The following is a 12413-nucleotide window of genomic DNA, read 5'->3' as shown; positions in this document are numbered from 1 at the left end:
AACGTGAAAAAACTGCATTTCAAAATTATGAATGAAAGCCAAGCAGCCCCGCGTGGCTGCACGTCGTGCATAATGTTACTAACTAGATTCACTGCAGGCCCTATAGTCAGGATGGAACTGACGTTGGTGTGTGCACGCTTCATCACAACACCACATCTTTAAAAAAAAAAAAAAAAAAACAAATAGTGGCGTACGCGTAATGATGAACGTGCCTTTAAAACCATCACTTTTTCAACCGATCAATATTAAGGATTTCTTTAAGACATCTGGTTAGTTTCTGCATCTGTAATTGAATAGATGCAATAAAGACTTATAAGACAATAAAGACAATAAAGCTATATTCAGATTATTCTCTTGTGAATTTATCTTTCTCATCTTTTTGGCCTAAAAATCCTTCAAATCTAAAGGATAAATCTGGTAAAAACGAATGCAAATTTACTGACGATGAGCTGAAGTTTGGTTTCAGTGAGGTTTTCAGAAAAAAAAAAACCGCAGTTCTGTATTTTCTGAGGCGTACCCTATCAAAGGCAGGCCTTTGATTTCACTGCAAGCCACACATCCATTGCTATTTAATTCGTTTATTTCCTATCACACTTAATTAGCCCAGTTGCTGTTCATCCATCTGCAGACACTGGGATTTAATTGTTTCGATCTTTATGATTTTTTTGCATCCTGAATTTGGACAAACAGCGTGTCGCGAGTAAATGTGACTTTCCTGGATGGAAAAAATAAAATAAATAAAGAGTTCGAGGAATACCCGCAGACATGTGTCTGGAGGCTGGAGCTGCTGCTCAGTCCCGTGAATGCTAATGAGTGTGAAAGTGAGCGGGCTGCTGCAATGCGGTACAGTCAGGGACATGATCGCCTGTTTCCAGCTCCACAGGCGAAGTTTGTTTTTGTTTTTTATTTTTTTCTTATCATATTGTATATGACAGATACACTTATTTAATGATTTGAAGTCGTCTGACTTGTGCCTCATAGATGTGGCAGACAGAGACTACAGTATGGAGGCCTCAGCTCTCCTACAGCTGGTTCATTGTGCTGATTCTGCGAGACTTGCCTCCTGCATTTTTCTTGACTGAAATGAAATCTCAGATATAGGCACACAAAACCTCCCCAAGCTACCAAGTGTCCAGTCCATAATGAACATTTCTAAGAAAAATACAAATAAAAACGGGCCTTCTTAGAAATAGTTTCCATTATAGGAGGGATTTATGTTTTTTAGGAGCATCATCTCATGTGACATGTTATTAGGGGGACTTTTGCTAGACACTGTCCTCACCTGGCTGTTGCAGGGTGATGGAGAGGAGGCAGAAAACCGGGGAGGTGATCGAGTTAACGGAGGATGGGCGGCCCCGGGAGGCCGCGGAGAAGAAACCCCCGCTGTGCGACTGCAAGTGCTGCGGTCTGCCCCGCCGGTACGTCATCGCCATCCTGAGCGGCCTGGGCTTCTGCATCTCCTTCGGTATCCGGTGTAACCTGGGCGTGGCCATCGTGGGCATGGTCAACAACAGCACCATCCACCAGAACGGCAAGATCATCATCAAAGAGGTGTGGCAACGGCACCAAGCTCCCCTGACGTAAAAAAAAAAAAAAAAAACACGTAAAGGCTTGCACGCATGCCTCGAGACACCTGGTTATTATTATAGCAAGAAAGAGACAGGAAGAGGGAGGGACATTAATTATTCCACACGAGATACACACTGTGTAAGGCCTACTGTTGTATTAGGCCATGAAATTAATTCCCAAACCCTAAATGGTCGCAAAAATGCGGTCTGATGAGCTTATTCATATTTAAGTGGATATTTTTAGGGTGAGAAATCCTAATATTTGCATAAAACATGCATAAAACATAAATGCGCCATAGACATGATGCTGTTTTATGTCAGGTAGCTTTTATACTATAGCCTACTGTTTGGATGATATGGTGCGATTAAAAAAAAAAAGACTAAATGCATTTCTATTAAGCCTGTGTATTACCTTTATCACAACAATTACCGCTAATGTTATTTTAAAACACCCATTTCCTAGACAGCGTATGCTCCTTGCATAAAGGACAAATATGTGCAAAGTCAAACATCTTTAAAAATATGTCTCAATATGTGAATTCACAATAACATAGCATTTACTATATATATATATTTAGGTAAAATGTATGTAGCCTATATATCTTTGTTTCTGCGTTTAGGCCAAATATTAACCAAATAATAGGATAAGCTGCATCCAACAGCTCAGCTATTTAAGTTTAAACATCAGGTTCTTAGTAGCTCTCCTTTGATTCTTGTGACTATATCACTGTCATCTGATCGAAATAAAGGCTATTACCCCCCACCTTTAATAAAGAGGCCTGGCTTTGGATTAATCCATTCAGGGAATTAATGAATAAATGTTTTTTGTTTGTTTCTTGAATTATTGCCTAAAAATGTAGTATCCTCCAGCAGAGGTGAATAATAAAAGTCAGGTCAGTGTTTCCTCTTTTGTTTTTGACTGCTTTTGTTTTTTATGTTATCCACCAGAAAGCCAAATTCAACTGGGATCCAGAGACGGTGGGACTAATTCACGGATCTTTTTTCTGGGGCTACATCGTGACACAAATCCCGGGAGGATACATATCCTCCAGGCTGGCAGCAAACAGGTAGGCGGCACTCACCATAAATACAACCCAGCCACGTTAATCTGGCAGACGAAGCATTATGATTTATTTATTACTATATTTGGCCTATGAAAACAAAATGACTGAACAGTTGGCGTCCCTTCCTCTCACTTCCTTTCTTTATTGTTTTCTTTCTTTGGTATTTATTTATTTTTTTGAATAGGCAGGAAACGAAAACGAGCACATGGGGACTGGAAATAAATAAAGCCAAAAGCCAAAAAATAAATACATCAAACACAGCCAAGGCAAGCCAGACATAAAATTCTTGTCTGAATTATGAACCGGATGAATTCACAGTTCCAGGCTGAGTATCAGTATAAAGGCAGCAGACAGTCTTCTGCTCTGAAGTGATGCAGAGCTGCAGGGAGGCCACCGGGCTGGCAGGCCTGCAGCTCCCGGTGTCAGGGCTTTCTGCCACCTGTTAATGAGCTCCCTGGGGGAGTCGGGTCTAATCTGTCGCTCTCTCAGGGCATGGAGACCAGACCCTGTCTTGTCGCCAAAGGCTTTAATTCACATGAGCACTGCCAATGCGTCACCCGTCATAATAAGCCTATAGGTTATAATATACAGACACTGGGTTATAATATTAATATGCACGTTTTATTGATTGGCTGTTGATATACCATGGCTGTTAAATGCTCATTTCATTTAGTGCTAACACCACCATAAAAGGAAAATGCTTCCGTTCATAGCTCAACTCTAGAGGCCTAAATCCTGAGCTCGCTATGAAAATAAACTTTTATGAATTTAAAAGCAAACAATTCCCCAATAATATTGATTATGACACATACCAGCCAGTTATCCAGCTGCTGTAGCCTGATTTTAATGTAGACCCATGTTTGTTTTTATTATGTTTATGTCTGATCCTCGTCCTGTTGATTGACACGAGGATGTATTTGAATCAATTGGTCTCGTGCCCAACAGTCGTCTCAACCGGATTAGGGTTTGCCCCCCGCGTGCAGATGAGAGGGGCAGGAGAACGAGACAGAAATGAGAAATAGCCCGGTGTTTATGGATGGCCTGCTGGTCCTCCCCCTGCGCCTCATTTCAGCTGCTCCCTCACGGTCAAAATAGGATGGAGAAAAAAAACTCATAATATTCTTCCTTCCTCCTTCTTTTTTTTTTTTTTTTTACCTTTAAGGACAATAAATAGGAAACCTAAGATGTGAGCTTTATTTTGATAATAACCGAGTCATAATACCCAACTAAAGATCAATAAACCCTCTATTTGCGTCTATTTCAACGTCAAATAAAACAACATATTTCTTGAACGGTACCGACGTGAAAAATGGTTGCTAGGCGACACACGCGCATCAGTGTGACTGTTGATTGGGCGTTGCTGCTTGAAATATGTAGTCCACTGACGTAAGGGCAGCGCGTGTGGGGCAGGGCCAATCAGAACCGAGGACACGGCGTTCGAACAGCGTCGACGCGTGTCCTCACCCGGTGCTCTGAATATACACGACGAGACTGGTTTCTCAAAGGGAGACTTACAAATGGCCTTTCATTGTAAAAAAAAAAATACATATAAATCCATTATGGTTTATGGATATTTTTAGTGCAGAGTGTAGCTAATTAAAAAAAAAAAAAGACCAAGACCAGCAATGTTTTATCTATATTTCAATGCTCGATGTAATGACACACATTCAGTTCAGATGAAATAATTATGAGGGAGCTGCTATATATAAAATGCTATTATTTAAAAATACATCTCATCATTTTCAGGGTATTTGGTGCAGCCATTGTCCTGACCTCGACTCTCAACATGTTCATTCCCTCGGCTGCCCGAGTCCATTATGGGTGTGTCATTTTTGTGAGGATATTACAAGGGCTGGTGGAGGTAAGAAAACGAAATGAAATTTAAAAATAAATACATCTTTCTTGTAGTGTGTCTGATGCACTGAATGTAGTCTCACTATTAATATAACATAAATGTTACATATGTCTGTTTATGTTATTATGGCTATCAATAACTGGGGATTTGCAATAATACACTATACAATGGGGCTTCCGGCAAATTCTCCTCCACGAGAAAGCAAAGGAAAGACTGTAGAGGAAATGTGAGATGAGTTGTATTGATCCAGTCCACTACAGCTGAGTGTTTGTGGGATAGTCCAGCTCCTTTTTTTTATTTTGTTGCTGTCACACTTTGTATCCTGGAAACACAACAGCAGAGTGTTGGCAAACAGATGGATGAAAAGGAAAATGCTGATAGGCGAAAGCTTCATAGTGAAACACGACACAGATATCTGCTTGCTGCACAGTAGTTTTTTTTTTTTTAGGCCTGGCATTGTATAAGCTTGCATATTTGTCTGGTTCCCATTCTAGTAAATCTTGGCATGTTGAGGAAATTGGTCTGTTGATTGTTGAATGATAAATACAGAAAGCTGATACTACAGTTCTTACTATGTACATTTTTAAAAGACATAATGAAATGTAAGGATACAGTTGTTTGTGGGCATTGTTTATACGTGTAGCAGATCACAGGGAATGATCAGGGTTCTCCATGTTATTTTAGTTCTTTTGGACAAATGGTGTCAAACACTCGTCGTGATGGTAGATATTTCTTTTATCAGTAGCCCAGCATCATATTACATGTTGCCACGCATCTTTATTGAAGATTAAATAATAATTTTGGTGGAGAATGAATGGAATCAATCTAATATTTCATCCCTTAAAAACTGGAGGCACCGCACTGCTCTCCTAAGAAAGTCCATTGCAGATGGTATTTTACGTCAACACAGTTTGTTCAAATTAGCTGCTGATGAACATTTAATAGCTGCAGGGCTGCTTTGCTCCATGAACAGCTCATCAAGTCCTCTTTGCTCATGACTCTGTGCAATTTGTTCATGGTAATTACAGGGGTGAAAATGTTAATTCTTGTTAATATTATATCAGATATCTGTTGGTTCATGTTCATATCCAAAAGAGATATCCTCATAGATTGTTGGTACATCCTAAACCCCCAGGAATAACAATGTGAATGTGAAGCATTATAATGGCTTTATAATGTTTGAAATGGATGTGTAAAATGGGTTTTGTTTTTATTTACATGCTGATTATTCACTGGAACGACACTGTACTGGATCCAGCTAAAATAAATGCAAACACACACTGCACACGGCCTATAATCTGGTCATTGTACATACCTATATATTTATTTCAACACATCGATATTTATTGATATCGGATTTAAATCATTGTGTTTGAGGGAACTAATCTCCCACTGGCTCCTGGGATGCCAAAACTTGGCCGAGATTGGGGCATCAACAACCTCATTATGCATTTTCACATATATACTATATATCCACTGAGTGCAATAGGTGACTAAAGAACATGGAGTTCCTGCTAACTGTTTTTTTTCATCATGCTGTGTGGTGTGTGTAGGGAGTGACCTACCCAGCCTGTCATGGCATCTGGAGTAAGTGGGCTCCTCCGCTGGAAAGGAGTCGTCTGGCTACAATCTCATTCTGTGGTAAATTTCTCATTTTCTCCTATTGGCATTTATAAATTGAGAATTGATGTGTTGCATATAATGTTGTAAAGAAGTCTGAGCTTTAACTCCCCTGTCTCGCTGCCTGTCAGGCTCTTACGCTGGTGCTGTGATAGCGATGCCTCTGGCTGGGATCTTGGTTCAGTACTCAGGCTGGTCCTCAGTCTTCTACGTGTATGGTAAGATTGATTGATGAGGGCTTACATGTTGTATATGTGTGTGTGTTGTTGTACAGTAGGAATGGGAGATAAGGTATGATTCTGTGGTGAGATAGTACATGTTGAAAAATGGTTGGCTAAAGTGTTTTTAAGCTTGGTAGAAACCTTTTGTTTGACACTCAGAGTCCAGTGAAAGTCAAATGGATTTATCCAGGCAGACTGTGTATTGATTTCCTCCCTCCGATGTTTGGGTGTGTCAATAAATAACCCCCCATCTCTCTCTCTCTGGACTGAATACAGTTAGCTTTCCTGTCTGGGTTTTATTCTCTCAGGCATTTTGGAAAGATCAGGCTGCCAAACACTCTTTGTGCACTCGCTGCTGGGGTCAAAATTAGCTGCAGTATTTCATCTGTACTCATCTAAAGTTCTGACATGTAATCTGTCTGTGATATGCAGGATGCGTCGGCATCTTCTGGTATATGTTCTGGATCCTTGTGTCTTATGAGAGCCCTGCTGAACATCCTACCATCACTGATGAGGAACGCTGCTACATTGAGGAAAGCATTGGAGAGAGTGCCAAGCTAATGGGTCCTTCCGAGGTGAGGGGATACCCTCCAGATAAGACAATAAATATAATTTACTCAGCTCGATATCTTTGTTTTCAGTCATTTGTGTTGCAAAGGCTGCAGTTTCATCAACAAGTCTTTTGTCAGAGACACTATTAAACACACCATGTATATTTGTGTATAAAATTAAATCTTTGCGGTCATTTATTCCAGAAATACAAGACTCCCTGGAAAAAGTTCTTCACCTCTATGCCTGTCTATGCAATCATCGTGGCCAACTTCTGCAGGAGCTGGACCTTCTACCTGCTGCTGATTAGCCAGCCTGCATACTTTGAGGAAGTGTTTGGATTTGAGATAAGTAAGGTGAGCTTACAATACTAGTCAGTGGACAAGTGACAAACATGGAGCATGAATTGTGGGATCAATAAATGATACATTCACAACGCCAGTGTTTTAAAGTGGAGCATGTGTGCTTTGCTCTTGGAATGAATCATTATCAGAATCGATGTCACTGCAACTGGTGGGTTCGTTCTCATGAACTGATATATTACATAATTAGGCAGCATCAGTTCACAAAAGACACAACATATTTTCAAAGTGACTGCCGTCACAAATTTTATGACACTTATATTTTGTTTTGTTTTTCAGTCAAGTGGTGTTGGTTGCATGTAGAACAAATAATCATAGAATATGTGATTCATATGGGGAAAAAAATTGAATAAATGCAATTATAATTCTTACTGTACCATTGGTTGTAACCTTATCCTAACAATTCATCAAATTGCAATTTTAATATTGTATGCAATATCTTAAAGCCAATAGAAACTCGGTTTTATATCTTCAGTATGTATGATATTAAATATTCATGACTAAATAAGCAACGATCCAAGTTGAAGTTCAAGAAAAACAACTTTAGTTATTATTCATTAAGAGATTAAGAGAGAAAACTCAACTATAATGCACTTTAAAAACACAATGCAACCAAAAAGAATGTGAAAAAGGCATGTGCCACATTTTATAGATGCAAAAATGAGCAGTGGAGGGGACACTGTATTTGTCAGTGATTATACTCACAGTATTTCATAAAAAAGGAATAACGAGTCTGCTATGTTACCATCTCATAGTGCAGCTGATTGCTTGATTTTCTGTCTGTGGTTGTAGGTTGGCATGCTGTCTGCCTTGCCCCATTTGGTGATGACCATCATTGTGCCCATTGGCGGCCAGCTGGCGGACTACCTACGCAGCAACAACATCATGACAACTACCACTGTCAGGAAAATCATGAACTGTGGAGGTGAGAAGTCTGAACCGCGGATGAAATATCATTTTCCACACCTCTCTCTGCACAGCTACAGGGTGTTACTTTCACTGTGATAGATCCATACTGCTCACTTTTCGGTTGCTCTTCGCTGCCAGATGGGTTTAGGAGCTGGTTGTGTTTATGTTTTTGTAAAAATCTATCTGTTCAATACTTATACACAAGTCGACTCACTGATTGTGACTGTGCATTGATTTCATATCTGTCACTTATGTAATTGAGTGCAGGCCGCGTATCATGCTTAATTCAATTGGGTACTGCGATGACCAACAGGCCGTGGGCTTTGTGTGTTTCTGTGTGTGTGTGTGTGTGTGACCTGCTGTCTGTCTCTGTTAGGATTTGGCATGGAGGCCACATTGCTGCTGGTGGTAGGATATTCCCACAGCAAAGGGATGGCCATCTCCTTCCTGGTGCTGGCAGTGGGCTTCAGTGGATTTGCTATATCAGGTTAGTACAAATAAAATAATTTAAGATATAATATACTGTATTTAAAATGATGTGATCACTGTGGGAAAATAGTTTTGCCGGATTTATTGTAGTGTGGCTTTGTAGTTTTCAGTGGAATTCCAAGGGATTTGGGGAGTGTAGAGGAGGATAATTAACCATATTTTAACGGGATAAATGTGTGAATATGAAGAAAACCACAACAACTGTTTTTTAACCAGTACTTCGAAGAAAATGAACAATGAAAGAATTGGTCATGTTTGTAAAACACATTTATTTGCTTTCTTGCTGAGTGTTAGATTAGAGGATCAATTATTACCATTTCATACGTGGCTAAATATGAAGCTACAGCCAGGAGAGTGTTTTGTGAGAGACTAAATGTCCCTACCTCTAAATATCACTAATTAACATGGTATGTCCTGATTGTTTAATTGATACAAAAACAAAGTGTTAAAACAACCAGCTGTGGTTTTATGGGGCGTTATGTATTGACTTCCATGATGACAGAGCCATGCTAGCCGTTTCCCTCTGTTCCCAGTCTTAATGCTAAGCTAAGCTAATCGTCTCCTGGCAGTAGGTTCATATTCACCTTACAGATATGAGAGTGGTATTGATCTTCTCATCTAACTCTTGGCAAGAAAGAGAACAAGTGCATTTCCAAAATGTCAAACTATTCGTTTCATTTAGTGGTTGATAGCAGCTCGTACTTCCAGTGTAAACCTGCAGTAAATTTAAGCAAGTTTAACTGAAATTGAGAGATTTCTTTCCATCCCTTTTAATATAATTTAGCTAAAGGGGTAATAGTAATGAAGTTTTCTACGCTCACTAGATATATTAGATTTTAATTTCTTCTTTATTTGACCACCTCTTTCCAAATTATTTGTGTTTCTGTACAAGTTTGTGAAAGAAAGGAAAACATTATATATAAACTAGATTTCCTCTGATGGTAAGATTGAATAGTCTAGGTTTGTATTTTCTGTACTTCCCTTACTCTTTTCTGTAATTTTCTGAGACTTTGACATGCAGTTGTGAGTGCTGAGATTATAAAATATTATAAGAAACATTGTTGAAATGTGTTTAAAATGACATGCAGTACATACAGTTACAAACCTCCCAGCAGTGGTATGTTTGCTGTTATTTGTTGTTGCAGATGCATGATGTAAATACCAACACTGAGCATGATCAATATCAATATCGCATAGTGAAAGACTCAGATTTCAGATATTATTTGTAACATGTTTGGCAAAATAAAACATTCATTCATCTTTCTTCAGCCATTCATTCAACAGTTTCTTTTTTGTTTATGTTTAGTTACAGAGGATGCAGAGGTCTCTTACTGTGTACAAAATCAGCTTCTTGCCAGTTGTTCTTGAGCTTTCCTAGAGTGTTTAATAATTCAGTGCTAGCTATCCTGGGGGATTTGCCAGGCAGACAGCTCGCGAGGACACTTACTCATTCAGCCAGTCAGAGTGGGGGAGGAGGAGGATGTGTGGCGAGTTGCTTCCTATGTCTGCAACAAGATGGTCACCATTTGTGCAGCTTTTATCTACAGCTGTGTCCTGCTTCTGTGGCTTTTATTACTTCATACTGTCACAGTGTCCCTCCATGTGGCATTTAAGTCTGGCTACTTTGCCTTAAAATGTTATTAATTTTAATTAATATTTGTATGTTTTTCTCTCCATCAGGCTTTAATGTCAATCACCTGGATATTGCTCCACGCTATGCCAGTATCCTAATGGGCATCTCTAATGGTGTGGGTACCCTGTCTGGGATGGTGTGCCCACTGATTGTTGGTACTATGACAAAGAACAAGGTAAGAGCTTTGTTCTCTGGGCACCAAACATTACATTAACAAAGATCCTCTCATTTCATGAGTCTTAAAGGAGACCATGGCGACATTTTAAGTCCCCCTAATTGACATTTATAAGCAGTAAACATTTAATAAATGCAAAATTCTGAATTAAGGCTGCACAGGGTCACAATTACATAGATAATGTTATTTATTTTTAAAACTGAACAATTTCTCAAAACAACTGGCTACTTACATACATAACATAGTATGTATTATAAATCATGCAATACCGGTACTTCCAGCGCCGAATTTCACCCACTAGTGAATAAAACTATGTTCATGGTATTAAAGAAACACATAACTCATTTTGTGTTTAAAAGTTTTTGGACAACAATGTCTTGTTAGTTAGGATCTAATTATTGTTCATTCATTCATATTCTTCATTAGTTTTAGGTGTTAAGACAGTAAGAAAAATGTCCTGACATTTCCTTTAAGGGGTTAAAAACTACTTTTTGTTTTCCTTCCCTCTTTCTTCCTCTTCAGACTCGAGAGGAGTGGCAGTCTGTGTTCCTGATCGCCTCCATGGTGCATTATGGAGGTGTGATCTTCTATGGGATCTTTGCATCGGGAGAAAAACAGCCATGGGCCGACCCAGAACTGACCAGCGAGGAGAAGTGTGGCTTCATTGACGAGGATGAGTTGGCAGAGGAGACGGGCGACATCACTCAAAATTACGGTGCCTTAGGAGGTCCAGCTAAGTCTTATGGTGCAACCACACAGGTGAACGGTGGCTGGGCTACAGGCTGGGAGAAGACGGAGGAGTACGTCCAGGAAGAAGCACAGGGAGCAGGCTATGGATACAGGCAGGATGAGGGATACTCCTAGACCAAACACACATCACAGATACATGAGTAGACTTATTTTCCTGAGTGTGCATCAGTTTAGTCATAAAAAATATCAAACAACAAATGAGAAACAAGAAAAAGTACAATCCATTGTTGTATTGTTTGCACAAATCCTAAAAATAAATCTAAAAAAGTGTCAACTTAATGTAACTATTACTAAAATGTATAAAAAATTTAAAGATATTCGATTAATAGAGGTGTAACTCATATCAAATTGGCAGTCTGTAAATGTCTTATTATGCATATTGATAATAGATATATTTATTTGGAGTGCAATTGTGTATAAATGTGAACATTTTCATCCCATCAGCTGAGGCTTCCTGACTACACTGAAGCCTGTAGGGTTACATAGAAGCTGCCCATTAGAATCGACCCCCTATTTATCAAAGTTACAGTACAACGTCCTACAAGCCAGCCATTACAGTGTATAAATGTCAATGCACAGCGTTGTAAACAGAAACTAGACACTCTGTGGATATAGATTGTACTGTATCTTTCCTGAATGCACTCAGAGTAGTGTGTCATTTTAATGCACAATATGATGACTTTTGTTCTCTTATCACCGGCTTCTGTGTGTGTAAAAGTCCATCACATGTTAAGTGACCTGGTGTTGAGATTTGACGAGTGATATATTGACTTGTGGTGACTGTTTGGTTACACTTGCATAAGAGGTAAAAATGTCAGTCAAATGTTTGCTACACGTGATCCATTTTGTAACTCAGTACCTCTGCAGTTGAAGCGTTTAATTTTAGCTTTTGCAAGCCGTCACATCTTAGCAGTGTAGTGCAGGACTCAAGTCATTTTCATTATTATAATCACCATTACTGAAAGTCTAGTTGTACCAATGCATTGCTAAAAGATCTGTCTTAAATAAAACATATATCTATGACAGAGATAACTAGAGAGTAAATATGTAGCAGAGTTTATAGATTCAATTTAGACATTGTTAGATCAAGAGATTAATGGTTGTACACAACCATATAGGGTTTGTGCAATGTAAAGACTTGACTGAAATTACAGAATAGCCTAAATCAGTATGAGAGTCTTACTAACATAATAATTAATGACGGGGGGGGGGGGGAAA

The 12413-nt window shown here is 39.1% G+C and overlaps 1 protein-coding gene across 1 annotated transcript in view; it reads left to right on the top strand.

The window, feature by feature from the left end:
- slc17a6b (solute carrier family 17 member 6b) overlaps nt 1-12383 on the top strand; it is a 13091-nt gene extending 708 nt beyond the window's left edge. The window contains exons 2-12 of the mRNA XM_035651985.1: nt 1296-1551; nt 2517-2635; nt 4379-4493; nt 6041-6128; nt 6239-6325; nt 6761-6903; nt 7084-7233; nt 8032-8164; nt 8525-8635; nt 10318-10445; nt 10968-12383. Coding sequence (XP_035507878.1) covers nt 1296-1551; nt 2517-2635; nt 4379-4493; nt 6041-6128; nt 6239-6325; nt 6761-6903; nt 7084-7233; nt 8032-8164; nt 8525-8635; nt 10318-10445; nt 10968-11309 — 1672 coding nt within the window. The 3' untranslated portion in view covers nt 11310-12383. The remainder of the gene's footprint in view (nt 1-1295; nt 1552-2516; nt 2636-4378; nt 4494-6040; nt 6129-6238; nt 6326-6760; nt 6904-7083; nt 7234-8031; nt 8165-8524; nt 8636-10317; nt 10446-10967) is intronic.
- The last annotated feature ends 30 nt before the right edge of the window (nt 12384-12413 follow it).

The sequence above is a fragment of the Morone saxatilis genome, unplaced genomic scaffold, assembly GCF_004916995.1.
Source record: "Morone saxatilis isolate NCDOM2014 unplaced genomic scaffold, NCSU_SB_2.0 Contig11, whole genome shotgun sequence".
NCBI classification, from domain to species: domain Eukaryota; kingdom Metazoa; phylum Chordata; class Actinopteri; family Moronidae; genus Morone; species Morone saxatilis.
The sequence above is the reverse complement of the archived record's forward strand: the minus strand, read 5'-3'. Positions and strand labels throughout refer to the sequence as shown.